This window comes from Epinephelus moara, chromosome 1, assembly GCF_006386435.1.
Source record: "Epinephelus moara isolate mb chromosome 1, YSFRI_EMoa_1.0, whole genome shotgun sequence".
Classification (NCBI taxonomy): Eukaryota; Metazoa; Chordata; class Actinopteri; order Perciformes; family Serranidae; genus Epinephelus; species Epinephelus moara.
This window is the reverse complement of record NC_065506.1, coordinates 24,345,836-24,369,141: the sequence shown is the minus strand read 5'-3', so window position 1 is coordinate 24,369,141 and position 23,306 is coordinate 24,345,836. Positions and strand designations below refer to the sequence as shown.

The following is a 23,306-nucleotide window of genomic DNA, read 5'->3' as shown; positions in this document are numbered from 1 at the left end:
CTAAGTCCTCGGTCAAATATTCTTATTGGTTTTTATCATAATAGACAAATTCACCCTGTTTGTTATTCTGTTTGTTTTGTCAAGTTTTAGTTGAGGAAAATTCAACATTTTAGTCATATCATTGGCACAAATTACCTTAATTATTTTAGTCTAGTTTAGTCAATGAAAACTGTTAATTTCCTAGGGTTTTTTTTCTAATATTGAACACTAATGTCAGTCTAGTTTACACAAAAACAATTTGTCATTTTTGTAAAACTTATTTCACATAAGGTTTTAACTCACTATTATCTGATGAAAAACGCAGGTTGAATTATTAGGCTTCTTGCTACAATGTCATGTTTGGATCCCCCTGCATATAACCGACACTCATAACATCGACTGACACACACATACATACACAAACACACACACACACAAATGCACACACTATATATACTATATATATATGTACTATACTATATATAGAGACTTGCATTACAGACTGGAGCACCCTTAATAGCAAGTATTTCCTGTGTAGCCAAAGCCTGATGTAGCTTAATCCTCAGTGCTGTAGTGCCCCATTGTTGTCCAGTAAAAGTATTATTTGTGACCATTTTAAAAAAAAAATGTACCTTTCAGTAATAATGACTGGACTTAGGGCTGAGTGCCACAAACCAGCTGTAAAAGTCGGAAAATTATTTAACTCATGCACTGTTCAATTTGGTCTGTCCATGAGATTTGTTAACAAGAAAAAAGTATACAGTATCTTATCCTTTAATGTTTAAAGATGTTTTACTTATTTCTTTCCTTCTCTCTTTCCCTCAAACCCAGATGGCTCTCTAGCACGCTCACTGCATCATCAGCCCTCCTCCGCCTGCCCTCATTCCCATGGGAACCCCCAGCTTACACCTCAGCCCCCTCCACAAGGCGATTATGTCATTCCCCACACTGTCACCTTTCATCCGCCACTGCCATCCCACCCTTCAGGCCACGCCGTGCCCCCTGCCCCTCCCCCACCTCTGTCTACCCACCACCTTTCTAGTTCAAGTGCCCCGCTGGCCCAGCACCTGCCTACAGACCACCAGGCCCTGCCACACCATATGCCGGCGCTGGGGGCCTCGGTGCAGAGGATCCATCAACATGAGATGCTGCAGAGGATGGAGGTTCAGAGGCGCAGGATGATGCAGCACCCGACGTGAGTACCGTCATTGCCCACATTCTGAGTGTTCATATTCGTGTAAAAGATAAAACTCTAGCTGTAAACCTGTATTTTCCTTTCTTTGCAGACGAGCACATGAGCGTCCACCTCCACACCCTCACAGAATGCACCCCAACTACGGCCATGGTCACCACATCCATGTGCCACAAACTATGTCTTCCCACCCTCGCCAGCCTGAGCAGAGAACAGCATGGTCAGTATCAGAGGCTATAAGGTTTGTCTGATGGCTGGTTTCAGTTTCATATCAGCTAATCAAACATTACACATTTTAAATGTGCCTCTATGATCCCTTGGTGTTATCTTCAGACAGACTACAGAAAGTTTTGATGAAATGACAACTGATCTCTTATTATGTGTTTGTCATCAGGGAGCTTGGCATTGAGGCTGGAGTGACTGTGGCACCGTACCCTTCAGGGCACCTGCACTCCCACCTGCCCCACTACCACCCTCCCCCCAGACTGCACCACTTCCCCATCCCCTTCATGGTGAGAGAAACCCTCAGCACACATGCATACATTAGCATAAATGAGAAAGAATCACTTTTATATGAAGTCTGGCTTAGATTAATGGTGCTGGCCCCTTATTTATAACATCAGTTATTTCAAGGATGGTTTGGTGAACCACATGAATAATGCATTAGCAATTAATAGTAGCTCATCGGGCATTTCAAGTGCACACTCAACAAATCCACAAGCCTCAAGACAGATCCTGTGCAAATGTAGTCGACAGTTTCCTGATGTTATTGCTTCTTTTCTTTTTTTACTTGGTCACCCTCAAACATTTGAACATTAGTTGTCTTCTACAATCAGTTCTCCTCTGTAGCATTGATGTGAGTGCACATAAAGTCAGGCTGCTGTTTTACAAATGCTTAGAGCACATCCACAGTTCATCACAGCGTGCATGCTCAGAATTAGGGGGTAGAGAAGTAGAACCAGTGGGTAGGCAAGTGAATTTTGATGAAGAGTCTTGGCAGAGTTCATTAGTTCTAATCTGTATACATCTAGGACCTTCATCATTACATATTTGCCATGTGAACACATTTGGAGGCCCCTCTAATTTGTTTTGAAATAAATTATCTTGTTAAAACTCAACTTTAATTTTAGAACTGCCATTATCACTTAGAGCTTACATCAGGTGTAGTTTAACTAAGAGTGGCCATGATTTATATTTCTATAATAACAACGAATCAAGTGATAATGTAAAAGTGGTCGTTTGTTATGGTGGACCTACAAAGAGTTAGCTTTCAAATCTGCAGCTCCCCTCACCTTTACAGAGCTTTATAGTGAGGTTTTTTAGCTGTCCGTCTCACAAGTTAACTGTTTAAACTCACTTTCGGTGCTTTTATAGTGTTGTTAGAAATATCAAGTTACCAATACATGTTGATTTTGAACGTTTGAAATGGTTTTGATACTCATTTTTCACAGTATTGATACACCAGTACGAGCTGTGGTTTCTCGCTCTCTCTTATTGTTAACATTTACGACAGTCATCCTGCTGTTTTCAAACCCAAGCTTCAAACAAAAGCAGAGTCCATTTTACTCGCCAGGTGTGGGTACACATTTTGACAAATAAATGCACATGACAAAACTACACTGCAGACAGACGCAGAGCTAGCTGGTGAACATAGTAGAGCATTTACCAGCTGAAGAGACAGATATTTCCCTTAGAGGAGTCTCAAGGAGAGTATTACCCTTAGAGTAAATTCATCAGATGGCCACAAACACGACACCAAATAATTGCTTAAGTTGCCCCATAACTGCTGGATGTGTAAATAAGCAACTGTTTGCTAACACTAGCTATGTCAACATAAAGTTATGAACCCAAGCAGACTTTTTTTATTGCAGGTTTAATATTATTCTCTGAGAAAACGCCAGTTACTGAAATACATGTACAAATACAGTAACATGGCATGGCTTAAAGTCAAATGACTCAGCCCCTAATAGCATGTATTATATTGAACAGTCACCAGTAGCTTAAGACCCTGTCAAATAAAATAGGTCTGTGGAATTATGAAATGAAAAAAGGGTTAAGAAGCCCTTTGATCCAGAAGGATTAAGTGCATTCGTTATGAGACAGACATGCTGAAATGTTTTCCCAAAGTTAAACGAAATGTGTTGTGCATGTGTTTTCTTTTGTCCCTCACAGCACACTGGCATATCTGAAGTGACCTACCCACACATTCGGTACATCTCATCTAGAATGACTGGCTTTGGAAGAACCTATGAGGTGAGGACTGTTTTTGTTTTACAGCTATGCTAGATTTGTTTTTTCATCAGTCCCAGCACAACTCTGGCAATTAAAAGCATAAATGTATTACTGTTTCATTCATCATTGCCATCATCAATATTAAAGTTATAATTGCTTAACTCATCAATGCATGACTGATCACTATTTTCATACTGTTTTAATGAGGGCGCATTATAATAGTTTACACACTGGAGTTAATTTGTATTCAGAATACACAAATTCACAGCACGGAGCTGTCACAGGGAAAGCAGGATGTAATACTGTAGTGGAGAAGAGCACACAAAGAAAAAATTTAATGTCTTCACAAAAAAACAATCTTGACTCAAGGTCCACCTACTAGCTTTTTTCCAGAGTGTCGTCAGTGGATGGAGGTTGCTCAGTTTAATGTGTTGTTTCACTCGAGGCAGATGTTTCTCAGTTGGCAGAGCAGATCGGCCATTGATCATAATGTTGGCAGTTTGATATCCATGTTGAATGTTTTCTTGAGCAAGACACTGAACTCCAAACTTTGTTTTAGCTGCGACCAGCACTGTATTTAAAAAATCCCGAAGGTATGATTTTCACTACTGTAAAAAATACAGATGCTCCTCTCTATATTAAACTGATATAGAGATGCTGTATTGAGCTGTTGTAGTACACAGCATCCCCCACCAGAGGCCAGTCTCTACTGGTGGAACAGGCAGCTTAGCTAAGAAAGAGGGCAACTGCGAGTGTTAGGGATAACATTACAGGACTAGTGAAAAAGAAAAATACATCTGCCTCTGCCATCTGCATCTGTTGTATTTTGGATTTAGTCCTGATGATGAAGATGAGCGAGCCAACACAGACAAAGCTGTGTGCACTATTTAGCCACATGATTTTATTCAGCTGTAAGTCCTCCACCACCATCCGCACATGATCTCCGTTCAGCCCACTGATGTGTCTGTATCCACCACAGCAACAGGTACCTCCAAGTAGGTCCTCGAGCAAGGATCTATGGAAGAGGGGTGCATATTTCCTGTCTATTGATTATTCTATGGGCCATAACTATTTAAACCTTGCGAGAATTGACTAAGTAGACTATGTTTAATATTAGAAATACAGCATTATAGGTTATTACAAGACAATTACACACATGCGTCTATCCACCAGCAGTTTAGCCTTTACTTTTTTCCGTTTCTTTTTTTATTTTTACACGAATACCGTCACATACCGTATACCCCAGTGAAATGTGACGATAAGGTATAAAGGTATGAAAAAGTAGATGCTACCCAAGTGTAGTGGCAAAATGAGTAGCCTAATGCAAAAAACATATCACTTCCAAATGGATTCACAGACTTATGCTAGATTTTGCGGAAATGGTCTTGAACCAAAGGACAGCTGAATAACTGTTAATGCTAATTGTCAAAAAGGGGCAACATGTACACATACATGGTCTCAGCTATTGTGAATGCATGCTTCTTTATTAGCAAGTTTTACTCACTGCGTCACCTGGTTTAACCACTAAATCTGACGCTAAGATTATTAAATGAAAAGCCAAGCTTTAGACAGAAAAAAGAGCTTAAAAAACAACAACAAAGACGGCCAGGTTTGCTGCAGTTGTGTGCTCTGTAAGAGAAAATTTAGCAGTTACAAAAACCAATGTGTGCGTTTGTTCATCACTTTCTTCGTGGTTTGTTTATTCTGCATCCGTTCAGGACCTGCTGCATTTAGAGGAAAGATTGGGGACTGTGAACCGAGGAGCCTCTCAGGGAACCATAGAGAGGTGCACTTACCCACACAAGTACAAAAAGGTGAGGACCTATGAGAGTGTGTGTAATTATGTATATATTGTTCATTGCATTTTGCAGATACTGTGTGTAGTTGTGCATGTCTGTTACAGTTTACTCTGGGACAGAGTGCGCAGTGGTCTTTTGTGCTCATTTCAAACGTCTGATGTTTTAGCAAAATACTGTAGTGTGTTGTAGAATGCAGCTGTGAAGACAATGTTGAGGAAAAGTTTCCTTAGCGGTTTCCAAATGTATCTAAACAAGCAATCTAACACCCTGCCACCCAATACAGAAGGTGTTGGAGAGAGACATTGACCAAGAGTTAACCCCTGAAGCTTGGGCATCTATTGGGAAAAATATGCACGCAACCCCAGAATCGGTGAGAAATAATAAACAAATCAATTTGGAAACATGTCTCTGCTCACATGTACAGTAGATGTTAGTATTAGTCTTGGGGGCCAGGGAATTCGGCTCTAGAATAACATTGATTTGGATAATTTTGATATGTTTAGCTTAGAGACAATAGATAGAAAGTGTTTTCTGTTTTCAGGACAAAATGACCATTCTCTCTGTCCCCAAAGGAATTTAATGTTTTTTGTTGAAGTGTTTGTTGCAAACATAGTTACCTCTTTATAGACTACATTATATTCTTATACCAATGTAATATGTAATGTTACCACAGTGTTTAAGTTGAGCAGTGGAATATTAGGATTATTAACCATATGTAATGAGTCTGCTGAGGCAGCTCCACTGATCGACGCTGCATATCAAAAGTTACGTTTCTAAATGTTTCTCACAAACAGAGAAAGCTGCATGGTAAGCAAGATGAAGACGAGGGGGCAGATGAAGACACAGAAGAAAAATGCACCATCTGTCTGTCAATACTGGAGGAGGGGGAGGACGTCAGGTAAATGGATCCCCTCCTGGGTGTTTGTGCCGTTCGCTGTTCACAGTTTTAAGTGTGTTCAATTACGCTTTCAGGGGCGTGACATGTGGGATGGCAGGTGTAGTTGTTCCATTTTGCCACCGTCTCTCGAGATGTACATTTTTTAGACCCAAAGGTATAGTAATCAACAGAAAACCCCAGAGTGCCTCAAAATTACCGGCCTCATGGAGCTGCTTTTTGGCACTCACTCAGGTTTTTTTTAAAAGAGGATTTTCTGCCCTCTGTTGGTGTAAAAAAAAGTGATGAGTTTCACGTTTTTACACCCTTTTAAAAAAATATTTTTATTTATTTATTTTTTTTAACAAATGGAGGGATTTTATTTTTTTCTAAATTATTTACAATCTCCACTTTTAGCTTCTGAATAATTTTGATAATATATTTCCAAACTATAACACATTATAGGACTTTTTTCTTAAATGGTCATATTCAGGTAAAAATACTTTGCTGGTTTATTAATCCTCTGTCAGCAAAAAAAGAAGGTTTTATACATCTCTGATAACCAGATGTTCTTCACACCTCTAATATAAATTATTAATGTTAAAGATAAACTGTGCAGGAATTTCCTAAAAAAACAATTTATAGCCTCATACAGAAGTAATCCCTCTCAGTCATCATTTAGACTAGAAGTGTGTGGTGATGTGTTTCTCTGCAGAGACTCCGACCTCTGTCTGCATTTTCTTATTTTCGTATTTACCGTGTTCAGGGATGTTTATGGGTGTGAAAATCCCACAGTGCAGGTGCCAGACTAAAGCAGCAGACATCCAAGAGACACAACACAGAATAAATACAAATATAATGAGGCAAAAAAAACAAAGTGAGAGTGAATCTGGGATTGGCTTTTACTTTTAACTTTTGCTGGGGAGTGTGTTTACAAACAGTAACTGACAATCCTGCATAATGTACCTTTAAACTTAGCTAGCTAGTATGGTATCTCTTCACTAGTGTTACCATTTCTACTAAATAAAAGTGCAAAAAACGGGACAAAGTTGTGGGACGGGCTGTGAAAGGAGTGCTCGACCGAGTAGCTTTGTCAAAGTGCAGCCGTCTCTGAAGAATAAACCTGCTTATTTATGTTTTGTACAAATAACTCAAATGTTTGAAGGCTCTCCAAGGACATTTTTATAGGATAAGATTGGGAATATTTTATATTTTATTGACTGCAAATCTCATAAAAAGACCAAACCCAAAATGTGTTAGACTGTCTCTCGGTACTTTCAGTTTAACTGACACACAGCCCCAAGCCCATTTGTTCCTAATAAAGATGAAAATCTTAAAAATTGGGTCACAAATATATCGGCTGTGGTCGAATAGTCTTTGTTGCTGACAAAGGTAAAATGAAGCAGATGTATCTAAGTAGCAGCGGTGAAAAGAGTTGTTTGAATTCTCTGAATACTGAGGAATGGGGCTTCAGTGCGTCCTTTCTTATCTCCTTTAACATACAGTATGATACACTGGACCATCCTTTATGAAAGGAGGGGAGATAATGCCATCCCACAATTCTTGTGGCAGCAGCATTTAAAGCGGCTGTCCTTTCCCAAGTCCTCCTGAATTATCCATCACATCTTTCATTAATTTTATAGAGGGCAAGGAAATGTGTTTAGGAGAAAACAAAAGTCATACATTTTTTGACTATATGACTGGGTTTTTGGTACAGCAAGTAGCAGAGGTGTGGACGCAAGTCACATGACTCAGACTTGACTCATACTTGAGTCATGAATGTAATGACTTCAGCCTTTTGACTTGTAAATACTTGATACCTTCCCCCAAACCCAAAGATTAAAAAGTATGTGATTTTAAAAAGGGGTACAAACTACTTAACTTCCCAAATAAATTTATGTTAACATTTATCTTTTCATGTCCTTTAGACAAAAAAGATGCAGCAACATTCAAAATCACTTTAAAGGAAGAATAGCCTCACAGAAAATGTCTTGCTAATTTGGGAAGAGATAAGATGATGTAAACACAAGACAAGACTGAAAAAAAAAAAAAAATTAATCCTGTTGTGATTAATAGAGCTAAATGAAAAAACAATATCAGTATTTTTTTTATGATTAAGCTCAGTCACACTTGTCTTAACAAACTTGTTTAAACAAATACAAGTTTTAAAAAGTATTGATGTTTTTTGTGTATTTAATATATTATTCACTGTACCCATTGCATTACATCTGGTCAAGTGTACATCATGACTTGTTTAGGACTCAAAACTCTAAGCTTAGGACTTGGGACTTGACTTGAGACTTACTTATGACTTAAAACAATGACTTGTTCCCACCTCTGGCAAATAATGTATTTACTGGGGACTATTTTCAGCAGTGTAATGATGTGGTTCACTGATGTGTTTTTAATAGAGCTCTGTGGCACATAGGAATCAGCTATATCAGGCTACAGAGACCTGTAGGATTAAGTCATTGTTGGTTTTAATCTTTGCCTCTGTTTCCCCTCCAGACGCCTACCATGTATGCACCTCTTCCATCAGCTGTGTGTAGATCAGTGGCTCCTCACCAATAAGAAGTGCCCCATCTGCAGAGTGGACATTGAGGCGCAGCTGTCTGCTGAGAGTTGATGCTGTTTTTCTAACAACCCCTTTTTGTTCAAAGTTTATTTTGAGATCATATTAATTTTCTCTTCAGTACTGCAGTCAACCAAAGATGGCAACCTGCGCAGCTCTACTACGAGAAAATACGAGGAAAAAAAAAAAAAAAAAAAACACCTGACAAAAAAGCATTGAGCCTAGAGTGCCAGCTATCACATATTACTACAACAGCTAGAATTCTCCATTAAGGGTTTAAGATTTTATTGTATTTATAAAGCTTTTATGTAGCTTTTGATTGTTTCCTCAAGTGTCATTTTTTTGTTCTTGTTTCTCTGCATGTTTCCTTGCAATGCATTTCTTTGCACATATAACGTGGGCTTTAACACGGCCTAACAACTTGCAGGTGAGGATAGCTGCTCTAGTAAAGACGCATTTCTGTAAACCTAATGCCTTGCTTTACTAGAATAGAATGTCACCCTCCAGTTTTGAAAAAATAACATTGCAGGATTCGTTTTTACCAATCATTGTATTGATTAGTTTATGTTTAGAAGATGTGGATTGTTAGTGAAAGATGTTTTTTAAGTAAATCCAGACATTCCTAACTAGGGAAATATGTTAACAGATCAGCTGCTGTATTAGTGCACACCCAGTATTTCTAGAGTGGAAATAAACTCCAATGTTCACCTCACCTCCCAGAATATGCACATGCTTTGCTACGATTACACTTCCCTCCAGCACCTTCATTCGACTAAAAACACCGTTATCACCTTCATCTGATGTATTTTAGAGAACCAGAAAAAGAATGTCACGTCCCTCTCTTTGACTGTTCTTTCTAAACTGAACGATTGTTGGGACCTGCTATGAATCTTCATTTTATGGGGGGTCGCGCCTGCAGATGGGTCTGTGACGGCTAAGGTTTCTGTCAGATGATCTCAGGTCAACGTGTGTAAGACATGTCACATGAGCCTGCAACCTGGGATCATTTCTGTCAGTTTGACACCGGCAGTGACGTTGACTTTAAGTTCCCGTGTGTGTGCGTGCGCGTGTGTGTTCAGAGGGAAATACACAGCTCAATTTGGGATGAATATTTACTGTTTGTTCTCGCACTTCAAAACCATTTTATCCACCCTCCCTTTTGTCTCTCTGTAGTTGAGCAGCGGCGTCCATTTTGGCTGCTGCGGAAAGAAAAACACTAATACTGTTGACTAACTCACTCGCATAGACTTGCACAAGAGAGAAAAAGGTAGGAGAGTAGTAGTGAATATGACAGTGCACTGAGGCCATGTATTTCCACTCTGATGAACATTAGAAAAAAAGAAGAAAAAAAAAAGATATTTTGAATGGAGTGTTGAAATGCAGTACTTAAAGCAGGTATCCATGCATTCATTGACTTAAAGGCACCAGGATCATATTCTGTGGGATTTATATTAGTTTTAAAAAATAATATTAATAAACTTGGATAACTCTTGAGTCTTTTCCTCAGTGTCCTCTTTGAAAATCATGTATGAGTGAATGTTGGGTTCTTGATGAAACAGCTGTCACTGAGCACATTGTATGAATCAATCAATAGAGTCCCCACAACGAAAACTTGGATTTTCTCCAGTGTTGGAGAAAACACTAGATTACTCAACCACATAGAATATTTTTCTGGATGAGGCGACTTCTAATCCATTAGCATTCTCCCATGTGCAAAAAAGGTTGAGGAACCAGTTATGTTTTTGTGTTTGTTAGTGTGATCTTCATCGCCCTGAACACCAAAGATGAACATCCAGATGTTGGCTTAAAGATTTAGATCGAGTAACTGTAATAAGACTTTGAATATTGTATTGAAAATACTTTTCACATGGATGATTATAAAATATATTCTCTTTTCTGAGTTGTGTACACAGTTTCAGTTCCAGTTGTCATGTACTCATATGTATTTTACTTAAGTTTTAAATGAGTGTTGGTGTGGCAGCAAGATTAAACATTCATATGCTGTTGCTACAAACTCAAAAAACAATCCAAGTATTGTTACACAGGTTGGTAAATTACTATTTTAGGGCATGGTCAGTTCTTTTTGTTAATAATTATAAAAAATTCTAGGTATTTAGAATATATGTTATGTAAGGTGTTATGTATTTTTTGGAACATGTTAAGCATCCATGCCTTAGATCACTGGTTCCCAACCTGGGGGTCCTGACCCTCACTAAGGGTCAGGGCCACAGAGCCTTTGCTCTCTGCTAAACAGTCTTGTCCTGCATTAGAAAAGTTAATAGATTTCAAACAGTTAAAACAACCTAAGAACACATGAGACAATGGCCAAGCATCAGGGAGAAGAAAACACTTAATTCATCAAAAATGAAGCCTACTAAGTATGTATGATTGATTAAAATAAAATACATTTATACAGTGTACATAATACAGACAGAGTATAAAAAAGCCTCTGAAAATATAAGAAAACTATCTCTGGTGCGGTATTCACAGGAAAATAATCTGCTGAGAATTCATCCAAATCACTTGATAACAAATTTCCTGCAGTTATTGTGTTCACCATTCAGGTTAATTTAAGAGTTTATCAGCTGTTCTGTATTGTTACAAGTATGCACTGAATATAATATGTGATATCCATATAATACATCACTTAGTCGGTTGTCAGTCTTCTCCATGATAGATAAGGAGTTCCTTGAGGGAAAAGGTTGGGAACCACTGCCTTAGATCAGTGGTTTTCAGCATCTTTGGCTTAGGACCACTTAAATAAAGTCTACCTGCAACTCAGTAAAGGGCTGCCTACATCCGCCAGATGTGGCCAACCAGTTGTCTGTCTTTGTGTTATTTTGAGTACCTGTATAAATCATCTTTCAAGAAATGAACTTATTCCTTTATTTTTGGTTTCCTATAACAGAGGCAATCATTGGAAAGAGAAGAGGCAACAGAAAAAGACTCACCTCCTGTGCTTAAAGCTTTTAGCTGATAAAATACAGTAAGTAGCTACATCAAACTGAATGATGAGCTAAAACTGTGGTCCAGGTAAAACCTGTCAAATGTTGAATTTAATCTGTGGTGATTCAGGGATTGGATCATAGATGAGTGAGCGGTGAGGTCAGTTTACTGAGGTGAGATAAAGGTCATGGGTCACAGTCAGGCTGTGATGTTCAAAGACAATACATAGAAATAGTTTTTAGGAGTTTTAGCCTGACTGAGGAATTAAAACCAAACCTGAAGTTCAAAGTATTGAGGGGTGAAAACACAAGATGAAGTGCAGTACCTGCTGCAGCCACTGGATGGACATCAACCACCAAGAATCTTTCAGCAGAGCACAAAAGATGCTTTGATAACCAAGATGAGCTTCACCATATCCAGCCTTTGAGTCATAGTTTATCAGATCATGATACAAACAGCCTGTGTTGTGCTGTTATCAGCCTTCAGAGCATACTGTGTTCTTTATCCTGACAAAGTTTCATGTACACAAAATTACATGTCAAGTTTCTGGTCACTGACACAGACCAACCATAGACTCGTTGTCTTTTTTAGAGGGGGACAGCAGGTCAACAGTATATGCCTGATGGAAGTGGTATACATCATCTGAAAGCTGGGAACCTGAAGATTAATTTGAGATGCAGCTCAGGACAGTCTGTCAAGTTTTTTCCTAGTTATAAATATGTAATAAATGTTGTGTTTTGGCTAGGCACCTCTTCAGACTTTAAAGGCCAGGGGCTCAGAACCTCATGATGGAATTATATGGTGGCCATCCCCATGTTTAATAATGTCTCAAGTTGTTGCAGCAAGTTTGAGTTGATATCATTTGACACACAGATTTGGTGCAAAATTTAAGCATTTATTACCACTCAAAAAATCATCAAAAATCCCTCCACAATACTACATTAAGACACCAAGACCTTTGTCAAATTTTTGACATTTGGAGATTTCTGTAAGAGCTGCACTTTTTGGCAATTTGATGGCGAGCACTTCTGTTCTGGAAACTGCTGAGAAATCTCCATGTTATCAACATAACCATGGAAACCATACATGCACTGAATGCCCGAGGTCTCTAGTTTGTAGCTGTGAAGATTTATGAATACTGTGATTATTTCAAAGATCACAACAGGTCATTTTATACAGTGATGTCAAGTTTTTAAAAAATGGTCTCAATACAATGAAATGGGTACTATGGGGACTAACATCATGATGCACGAATAAAACTGGATGACTGTTGAAGAAGAAGAAGACTGTTTGGTGACTCCAGTATTAGGAAATACAAATTAATGTCAAATGTATTTTATTTGAACACACTGACATATAACCAGGAAACAGAAATGAATGTATTGATTGAAATTTAATCTAAGTTCTTCTGTGAATTCTGTTAAGCAAATAAGCTTAATAATAATGATCCCTCCTCAGAGCAGGAGTCCCTCATGACAGCCATCAGTTAATTTAATCACTTACACCTATGTGTCCTTCTGTGAGGTGTCAAAATGCATTTCATGAAAAAGGGCTCTATAAAATGCCTTTTTCAGCTTTTTGCCCCCAGTATTGTCAAATGATTAACATGTCCCGTTTTTCTTACTCTAAATTTTGGGATTTAGAGACATGAAGTGCAGTTCACATCATACACTATCATTTTACACTGTTGTGCACTTAACTTTGACCATTTTAGTCCAAAGAAATGCATAAATCATTTGTTACGGCTGTATGTGCTCTGTGCTGCTGTCCCTTTTCCCTCCTTTGTAGATCTGCCCAGGTGTGCTGCATTACTTAACGAGGTGCAGTGCACCTGGCATGGAGGAGGTGCTTAAGAGCTCCTGTGCCAGCAGCAGAGAGAGGCCTCTGATGTAGAGACTGCTGGTCCTGCTGCCTGTCAGCCTGGGACTTTTGTCTTGTTTGCTTGTTTTGTTGTTAATAAATCCCACAGCTTTGAGTGTTTTAAAGGTGTTTCATGTGGTTATTTTGGATCAGTGTTGGAGTTTAGTTTGCCCCATAGGGCCGCCCAAGGGTGGGGTCTAACACATTCAAATACAATTCAGTGCTTTCAGTAATTTTCTCAATGGAACTTTATTCTTTGAACAAGGTTTCAAGACCAATCATGTAGGGAAATTATATGGCACTGCCTCTAAATAAACAATCACACAAAAAAACAACTGATTATTTAGTAGTGTCTGGTCTCTTGGGGACACCTCAACTGATGATCTCAGTAAATTTAGACTGCAGTCCTGATGGCATGAGAATATGGTAATAAACAAACATCTGATTGATCATTGTTCATTTAATGTGTTTTCTGGTAATAAAACAAAACAAAGCAGTTAAATATACAATATTACATGCTTTATTAAAAGACTCATCTACTGTTTTGTATTGCACAAGGATGTTTTCAACCATCCAAGATCAAACTATATTTGATGATGCAGAAGATCTATGACAGAAGTCCCAGCAGTGTTTCTGTTACTGACTAGAGCGTAATGTGGTTATTTGATTTAATTACAAAAAAAAAATAAAAATACTAAGGAATGTGTAAGTAATGCAACAGCAGTGCAAAAGATCTGCAGAAACAGTCGAGCAGAAGCAAAAGGAATTCTTCGTAGTGCCATGGAAAAAATGTCAACAAAATTCTTTCACCTAAAACACCTTTTGCACAAACAAAAATCCGTTCACCCTAATCTGTGATAACCATTATTATCTGTGTGTAGCTGAACTGGAAGTGAAGCAGCCCTGTGAGTATCAAAAGCAGAGAAAAATCAGAAGATCCTTCAGAGAAAATACAAAAAAAATTAATTTAAATCCTAACCAACGACAGGCGTACTCCTAAAATATGAACACATATACAGATTCAGATCTAAAAATGCCTGTTTTTACCATTTCATGTAAACAAATGATTCTCCTCAGTGACTCAGCTTATTGCTCGCTTTGCAACCTGTCCTTCATTGACGTGACTTACTGGCTGTGGCATGAATGAGTGAAGATGTCTGTGTCCAAGGTAGTACCTGTACCAATAAAGTGCTAATACACCACAGACAGCATGCTCAGGTTACAGTATACATGGCCTTTACTCTGTGTCTAGAATATACTGATGTGATAGGAAAACAAAAACAACAAAAAAATAAAGATGAAGATGGTTTTCCAGGTGTTCACCACTCGACCGCATCGTCTTCTACATGTACATGTGGAACAGATTAAAATGGTTATCGCTTTGGTATTTAAAATCATTAAAAAATCACAGTGTGATGATTTACTGAAACGCCATTCCCTCTAAGAAGTTACAGTTTTGCACCAAAATAAATATTCCTGGTAGAGCAGCAGGCGCTGCCGTTTTGCCACTGAGACGATCGCCTTTGATGCAGCGATCAAACCTTCATGAGAGTAAAAATCACAGCCTGGTCCCACAGATTAAGCATACTTCATTCCAACGCTTCAAAAATGTTTGAGCTCAAAATCCTCAGCAAGATATAAATGACAGTAAAGAGAACACAGAAAGCTATAAATACAATAAATAGTTTTGTTCAGTACTCAGAGGGACTGTGGAGGAAAACAGACCCCAGGGTCAAACAGTCTTCTTGTCTTTAAAGCAGAGCCTCATTTCAAGCCTGACGGTCTTTTGGTCTGGTGGTGTAACCGAGAGTTACATTCATCTATGACAAGGCAGCAGTGGAGGAAGTTTCTCCCCTCGAGGAGTCTCGCAGTGCTTCTCTCCCTGACTGTAAGCTCCATCCCGTTCTCTGAGAGGGTCAGTGGGGACGCAGCAGGATCTCCTCCCCGAGCTGTAAACCGGCAGCTCCTAGACCTTGGTGACGTAGTTGTTGGGGAAGAGTCCCTGCTTTCCACGGAGTCGTCCTGTCCACCACCCTGATGCATCTAAACAACACACACGACTGAATTAGAGTCCCATTTCAGGCTGACGTCTGAATGAAAATGATCAAAAGCGAGCCGTCTTACCCTCTTTGATGATGTCGATAAGGTCGTCAGCGTTGAAACTGAGCTCGTCTGTGTCCTGAGCGTCGTAGGCGTACAAAGCTTTGCACTGGGGCACCTGGGGTTTGGGTTTGGGTGCAGGTTTGGGTCGTCCTCCTCCTGGCGGAGGCCTGCTGGCTGATGGTCTGTGAGCTCTGAGACATCATAAGAAAAAAAGAGAAGAAGAGGGAAACCACATGACTGTTAACATCTGCAGCAGGGACAGTACGTGAAACATTCAGCTCACTGTGCTGCAGTTGGCTGTGAAGTAAAGCCAGAAGAAGCTGTTTTTAGGTGAAGTGTTTTTATGGCATATTACACTTTATCAACACTGAAAGTGTGCACAATCACCATCTTGTTATGTAAAAACCTTTTGACTCCATTTAGATTTTCAGAGCCACATTGTGATCACGCTAAAAACAAGGTGTGTTTTTATTTCCACCTGACAGTGAGTGTAAATCCTTTCTGATAAATACAGTGTGTCAGTGTGGAGAATGATTCCAGCTTTGTTTGAACAAGCTGCTGCTGTTCATAAATCAGCCACAAGATGGTGATTGAGTACACACTTTATCTTTCACAGAAGAACTGACACTAAAAAACATCTACATACAAGCCTTTCAGAGCAGAGAGAGTTGATCCAGAGTCAGTGACACCTTTTAAATCTCAGTTAATTATTCTGTATACTGGCTGTATTCATTTACTTGATAAACCCTGTCTGTACGTTGTATACAGAAGGCTTTAAGGTGGTTTTTCACACAATGCCAAATATAATACCCAAGACAGAAAGTGAACAACTTAAAGGAATACTTCACCCACAATATGATCATTTATATATCTATATATAGTTACCTACCCTGTGTTATGTTGAAGTCATGAATAAAACTTTTTTTTTCTCACATGCGAATGCAGAGTCCCAAAACTGAGAAATTCTTGATGAATTGGAGTAAATGGGGGCCGTGTTTGACAACAGCAAAACTATATCAAAACATCTGTTTACAAACTCTCACACAGGTTGTGCATTATAATACGAATTTCATTTGTGTAGTCGTATGCTTGTGTAGTCGTGTGCCCAATTACATGTATTTTTGCTAAAATCTTACTATTTAAAACACTTAAGCAGACACAGTCTCACGCACGGTCCAGTAGCGCGCCTAGGCAAGTGCATGCATTTGAACAATCGGCTGTATTAAATAATGGGGTTGCTACCGTGACATCACCCAGTGACTCCTGTTTTCAAGCCTCATTTTTAGGCCTTTCGGCTGTTACCATCTTGTTCTTTTGGAGCCAGAAGTGAGAAGTTGGAGATGTGGATGAGTGGGGGGTGGATCTGACTCGTAGAATGTGGCCACGCCTCTCAGATGGCCTGTCATTCAAGCAGCCCCACCCTTAAATATGCATAACTTTAAGCACTAATAACATTTAAATGGGTGAGTTATATCAAAATGAATCCCCTGTACAGTTGTCATGAATGTTGAAATTAGCTATAGAGACCAAAACTGTTTTTTGTACCAGAATGTAAATATGTTTATTTCTGCTGTAAAGTTCAGCATTTTATGGAGCCTATAAGGATTGACTTGCTTTTGAAGCCTGCCTCAAGTGGCCATTCAAGGAACTGCCGTTTTTGGCACTTGCACATTGCCGCTTGGTGCTAGTCATATGTGGAAGTGTTAAGGTTTTAGTGAGAACACATGTATTTACGAGGTACTGAGCAAAAAAACTGGATGAATGAGACTTGGATTATACTGTATGAGTTGTGTGAGAGTTGTTTGATGTTTTGATATAGTTTTGCTGTTGTTTAAAACGACCCCTTTTACTTCAATTCATCAAGAATTTTCGTCATTTTTGGAATCTTCAATCATCATGGTGGCAGATGAGAAAAACAAAGTTTTCTTCACAAATTCAGAGTAACACAGGACTAGTGTTTCGTGTACAAATGATCATTTTGTGGGTGAAGTATTCCTTTAACACCATTGTTCAACGGAACTAACTGAGGATCAAATAATTCAGAATAGCTGAGGTGGCAATAGTTAGCTTATACATATGCAATATATGCATTTACTGAGGTCTCTGCACATGAAAGCAACTTTCATCCTCAGTGTTCATCTCTTTATTAAAACAGATCCCTGATTAAAATCAGGCATCAGAAGAGGGGCACAGCAGGGAATCTTTCATTATGAAAACTCTTTCAAGGATCTTTCATTACACTAATGAAAGATCTATCGTATTAAGATGAACTGTAAAAGAATTCCCATTTGATATCAAAGACTAGAGCAGCAGCAGAGAGTGAAACATTAGTTGCGGACTACTGCCAGCTCCTTTAGAGAGTCTAAACTAAACTCTTTGCCTTCTATGCAGATGTAAAAGAGAGGAAGCATCAACATATCCTGCTGCTGAAAGCTTTTCTAGTCCTGAACCACCACCCAAAACACTGCAAACACTCCAACTCACATTACTCCATTTGAAGTTGGCCGTCTGTCTCCGTTGCTACAAAAGAATAAATCATCCAAATTATGGCAAATTACAAAAACACATGTGTATTAGTGTGTGTCTATGGCACCTGCAGGCATATGAATATATGTGTAGTAGACATGGGAATCTCAGTACCTAATGGGAGAGGGCTTTAAATGTGAACTAAATGCTACAGAGTTGAGTCATATCAGGCTGAATGATAATTAGCAGCATACGTCAGCAATTAAAGTGGTCTAAGTACATAAACGTGTGAGTCACGCTTGTCAAATTCCCCGTAATGGAAATAGAAAAAAGGGTGTGACCTTTAGGGAAAACGACAATCAACACGCTCCAGAGTTTAAATTGCAACACCACAGAACCAACAACCTCAGTGCTGGGGCAGAAACACAACATTTTTATCACTCGTACCACACACTTTTAGTTTTCTTTCGTAGTGTGACGCTGAGATTTTCCACTTCTCGGCAGTGAGATGACAACAAAGACTAAGATGTGATTCTGGTGGGTAAATATGAAAGTTGGAGCTGAGTTTCTTTTACACAGGATATTAAAAACAGCTCCAACAAGGGCATTTTACCTGCACATGGATTATAACAAAACTGCAAAACTACAAAATCATGATTGTACATCAGACAAAGACAGATAAGAAGCATTGTCACAAAAGGAAACTGAAGGGTTGACTGATACTGACTGCGTTCAGTTTAATACGATCCACCTTTGTGCAGTATCAGTATAATTACAGTTGTTTTTCCTGATGTGTCATCTGTGTGTGTGTGTTTACTTTGTCTCCTCCTGTTTGTACTGTGTGGTGTGAGTGTTTTAATTTCCTGTGTGTGTGCAAGCGCTCACCCTGCGGCTCCTTGATCAGGCACTTTCAGACAGTCCAGGTTGGGCTGCGGCCGGCTGCTGCCCCGCTCCTTCAGCTGGCTGACGTTGCTGGGCAGGAAGGGGCGTGTTGCGTTGCCGGACGAGGAATGCCTCTGATTGTGATGCTGTGAGTTCCTCTGATTGGCTACATGGTTGGTGTTTTTAAGGCCACCATTCTGGTGAGCAACTGCAAAACAAAGGAGAAGGTTTTACACAGTTCACGTGGATGAAAGAGAAGGCTGTTCAAATCCTGTAAGATGGTTGATGTTAAACACTGCACCTGGAGGTCCTGGTGCGACCCTCGAGGGGATGTTCTGGTGAGTTCTGGATGCAGTGGAGCGAACCTGAGAGAAGCTCTTCCTGGTGGGGCCTGAGGATGAAGTCATGTAATAAATATATTTATAACATCTGAAATGGATGTATATACCTTAGAGATAGGGCCAAATAATTTCTGTCAAATAAGTCCTTCAATAAGTCCTGACACTGAACATGATAATGAGAATCATGAGCACTTTATAAAGTTTGTGTTTTTTCATCAAAAAAACAACAACAAAAAAACAGGCAAAAATATATCAAACGAGATTTTAAAGGTCCAGTGTGTACGATTCAGAGGCATCCAGTGGTGAGGTTACAGAACTGAAACTTTTGCCATGTGCCAAGCATGTAGGGCAAGGGTGCCCAAACTACAGCCCATGGACCAACTGCAGCTTGCTGCCTGTTCTTAAATGGCACTTGGCAAATTTTAAAAAATAAACTAGCATATGGCATGAGCATATTTCTAGTAAACTGCACAGTATGTACATTACACAGTCTTGTTTAAACACAATGACGCTGTCATCTTAAACAAACAGGCTTACGCTAACAAGCTCTGCCATTGCACTTCTTAATTTTAGCACTGGATGTCGCTGCTTTACTTACAATGATTGGTTACTAGTCCTAAACTTGGAAAAAGATGGAAGATAGAGAAATCCTTTTTGTAATGTGTGGGCACTCCAATAAACTACTGTGATGTCAAATGATATACTGTTTAACAGTGTTGCATAGTAATTTTGATAGAACATTAATTTTCTACAGCAAATGGGCTTCCCTGGTTTAGAAACACTGATTTTCTCGCTTTGCAACTGCTTGAAAACTGTGCTTTTGTTTGGCACACAACTCCTTATCTTTTCAGGATATGGCCCACAGTCAGAGAAGTTTGGCCACCTCTGGTGTGGAACTAAGGTGGCTGATGTTAAAACGTGAATGGCTCTACCAATAGTCAGTGTTTTATTTGTCCGTTCTGGGCTACTGCAGAAAGAACACAGTGAGTCCATGGAGGAGGACCAGCTCTGTATGTAGATATTAACAGCTTATTCTAAGGTAACAAAAACACAATGATTCTTAGTTTCAGGTGATTATAAACTTATGAAAACATGGTTATGAATATTACATTCTATTTCTGCAAACAGATACCCCTAAATCCTACACACTGGACCTTTAAAGACTAAACTAAATTAAATAACTTCAATAAGAGGTGAAAGTAAAGACAATTAATTGACAAAAATTAATGGAGGTAATGAAAATGCATGCAAAATGAAAAACAGAGTGACTGACTAACTGATGGAGTTTTTGGCCACCATGTCAAGATAAAAGCTCAGATGCAGGCCAGGTTAGTCAGTGGGCTCGTTTTTTCATTGACATCTTAGGTGAGAGTAACAAAAATTGCTTTGTGTAAGTGATACAGTACTGTACATGCATGGTAGACAGTAGACAGTAACGCAGCCCAGCTGATTATTAGAGCAACACTCTTTCAAATAAAATGTCAGTCATCTTTAAATCAACAAGCATTTTTTATCACCTCCATTTTTACCAATGATTTTTTTTGTTACTCCCACCTTTGAAGCCACTTATTTTAAATGATAAATCATATTTTGTGTTGTGCGTGTTGAATGTAAGATGGGGAAAGGGATGAAACATGGCTCTGTTTTCATCATATCACCAATGCTTTAATCAAATCTGCTAACACATTACTTAATAATTTATCCCTCTATGTTTCAACTCACATCCATTTTTATTGCCCCTACTTTTCAATTCACATGCATTTTCATCAGCTCCGTTTTGTTTGGGTTTTTTTTAAAGATATTTTTTAGGGCATTTTGCCTTTAATGGACAGGACAGGTGAGTGTGAAAGGGGGAGAGAGAGAAAGGGAGGATGACATGCAGCAAAGGGCCACAGGCTGGACTCAAACCCGGGCTGCCGCAGCAACAGCCTTGTACATGGGGCGCCTGCTCTACCCACTAAGCCACCGACGCCCCTCATCAGCTCCATTTTTATCAATTAATTTGTGTTACTTGCACCCCTCATAAACTTGCAAACACTGCAAACACCACTATCTGTTTATATCACACTAGCTTTATTAATATTGGCTCTCACAGTCACCGCTTTATCTTTCCTTCCAGTTTCTCTTTCTCGTCCATAATGTAGCTCAGAGGCATATCAGAATAAGATTCACTGATCATATATGTTATATAATTCTATAGGTTTATATTCTGAACACTGGGATGTCTGTGCTGTCTTTGAATATGCTGCCAAGACCAACTGCTTTCAAGTCATAAAGCTCAACTCTGAGTGATGAGTCATTGGAGTTTAATTTTTGTAAGATAAAGTCTGACATCATCAAATTCATGACTCCACCTCATCGCGTGACTCGAGTCCACACACCTCAGGTACATGAAATCACAGCTCATAGTGAGAACAGGTCATTTCTGTTTCTCTGGGTCTGTTAATACTCACGTGTGTTCTTAGGAAGCCCGGGGCCGACGCTGACCTGCAGAGATTTGCTCGTAGGCTTCAGTACAGGCATGTCTCCCTGACCTCCAACGAACAAGACCTGCCGGGTGCCACCGCCACTCAAAAAGCCCCAGTTCTCCTTCTTCAACTTCATCTCCAGTCTGAGGGGGAGTAAAGTTTGTAGAGCTCAAGCCAAAATGCTCCATGTGACTTCATGAGGACATTATTTTGAGAAGTCTAACCCTGCTTAACAAGAAGTTTCAAAATGCTGACTCAACAGTAAAGGTTTAGCCTGATTTTAAGTCGTACTGATTTATTGATTTATTGTGTTTACTCACGTGTTACTAAACTTGAGTGGTAGCTTCCTCTGGGTTTTCTCCTCGAACCTGCGGGCCAGTAAGCTGATGAACTCTGTCTTAAAGACGCACTCCAGCAGGCTGTCGTACTCCTGCTCGTGCAGGATCATGAAGTCATCCTGCATCGTACTGAAAAACATCAACATAAGATGCAAAACTTTAAATCCTCGAATCAGCTGTGAAGCAAATCTCTGAGAAAAAAAAGGCATTCAGAAGATAGTTTTTATGTTTTAAAGACACTCTGCACCATAACCGTTCTGCTTTGATGGAAATCAAGATGGAGAGTCAGAATCATCTTTCACATTTGCATAGAAACAGAGTGGAGCTCACAAAGCGGCTCACATCTGAAGAGGGAAGACAGCTTGTGCCCGTAACCCACACAAGGACACTTTGTTGCTCCCAGTGAGGTGGAGTTTTTTCTCTGATGAGCTTTTTACAACCCCTGCTTTCGCTCATTGCGCCACCTGGTCCGTATTACCCCACTGACTCAAAAGCCACATGCTCGCACCACCAGCTCTGTGATTTCTATCTCTCAAACCAGTTATACAGCGTTCCCATCGACAACAAAGGCCCCACAAGTCTCTCTGTTCCTTTTATTGTTTTTTTTTCTCTTTGTAGTAAACTGCAGATTATTTCAACAACATTTCTGAGATGTGTGCCATCAGTCAGGCCTGCGCACACAAAGGGACAGACACACAGACACACAGTATATACAAGGGGCAGCTTTAATATACTCCACATGGTTGCAGTGTCCCTTGTGTGACATTTACAGGAACACGGGAACTTGTGTGATTGGAAATCCAGACTGTGGCTTTGAAGGAGATTCATGACTTTGTGTATACAGATGATACACTGCCCCCCTGCTGCATGTTGAGCAACGATTGTCTTGTTGTGGAAACAACTAAGGGCCTACTGGTGTCTTCCTGTACGCGTATGAATCGATTTTTTCCTCTTAATATTTTGATCACAACAGCACATTCCTTAAAATAACGTGACCTGTGTATGTAAAGGAAACATAGAAGTAAGGCCAGGTGATCATATATCATGTATATCATATACATATTTTTGACCAAAGTCTCGATATCACAATTGCGGTGACATTGTAAGTTTAAGTATTGGTGGTTTCACAATATATTTACACAAAACTAGATTTTATTTGGTTATTTTTGCCCTATAATTCAACTCTTTTATGTCTTAGATTTAGATTATGCTTCTTCTTGCATTTTTAAAGGATATACATTGAGCATTGTTAGA

At 39.3% G+C, this 23,306-nt stretch overlaps 2 protein-coding genes across 5 annotated transcripts in view; one reads left to right on the top strand and one right to left on the bottom strand.

The window, feature by feature from the left end:
* The window catches only part of rnf111 (ring finger protein 111), a 36,171-nt gene extending 27,204 nt beyond the window's left edge, over window positions 1-8,967 (top strand). For 2 of the 3 annotated variants that reach the window (XM_050054793.1, XM_050054801.1), the window contains 8 exons: window positions 811-1,174; window positions 1,266-1,391; window positions 1,566-1,683; window positions 3,344-3,424; window positions 5,122-5,217; window positions 5,486-5,572; window positions 5,997-6,100; window positions 8,585-8,967. In XM_050054793.1, the coding sequence (XP_049910750.1) occupies window positions 811-1,174; window positions 1,266-1,391; window positions 1,566-1,683; window positions 3,344-3,424; window positions 5,122-5,217; window positions 5,486-5,572; window positions 5,997-6,100; window positions 8,585-8,702 (1,094 nt within the window). In that variant the 3' untranslated portion in view covers window positions 8,703-8,967. The remainder of the gene's footprint in view (window positions 1-810; window positions 1,175-1,265; window positions 1,392-1,565; window positions 1,684-3,343; window positions 3,425-5,121; window positions 5,218-5,485; window positions 5,573-5,996; window positions 6,101-8,584) is intronic. The other variant, XM_050054810.1, reaches the window with a different exon arrangement.
* The window catches only part of myo1ea (myosin IEa), a 72,416-nt gene continuing 57,936 nt past the window's right edge, over window positions 8,827-23,306 (bottom strand). The window contains exons 23-29 of one of the 2 annotated variants that reach the window (XM_050054772.1): window positions 22,035-22,181; window positions 21,700-21,857; window positions 19,207-19,296; window positions 18,909-19,113; window positions 18,042-18,077; window positions 15,579-15,748; window positions 8,827-15,497 (exon numbers count right to left, since the gene is read on the bottom strand). In XM_050054772.1, coding sequence (XP_049910729.1) covers window positions 15,421-15,497; window positions 15,579-15,748; window positions 18,042-18,077; window positions 18,909-19,113; window positions 19,207-19,296; window positions 21,700-21,857; window positions 22,035-22,181 — 883 coding nt within the window. In that variant the 3' untranslated portion in view covers window positions 8,827-15,420. The remainder of the gene's footprint in view (window positions 15,498-15,578; window positions 15,749-18,041; window positions 18,078-18,908; window positions 19,114-19,206; window positions 19,297-21,699; window positions 21,858-22,034; window positions 22,182-23,306) is intronic. The other variant, XM_050054781.1, reaches the window with a different exon arrangement.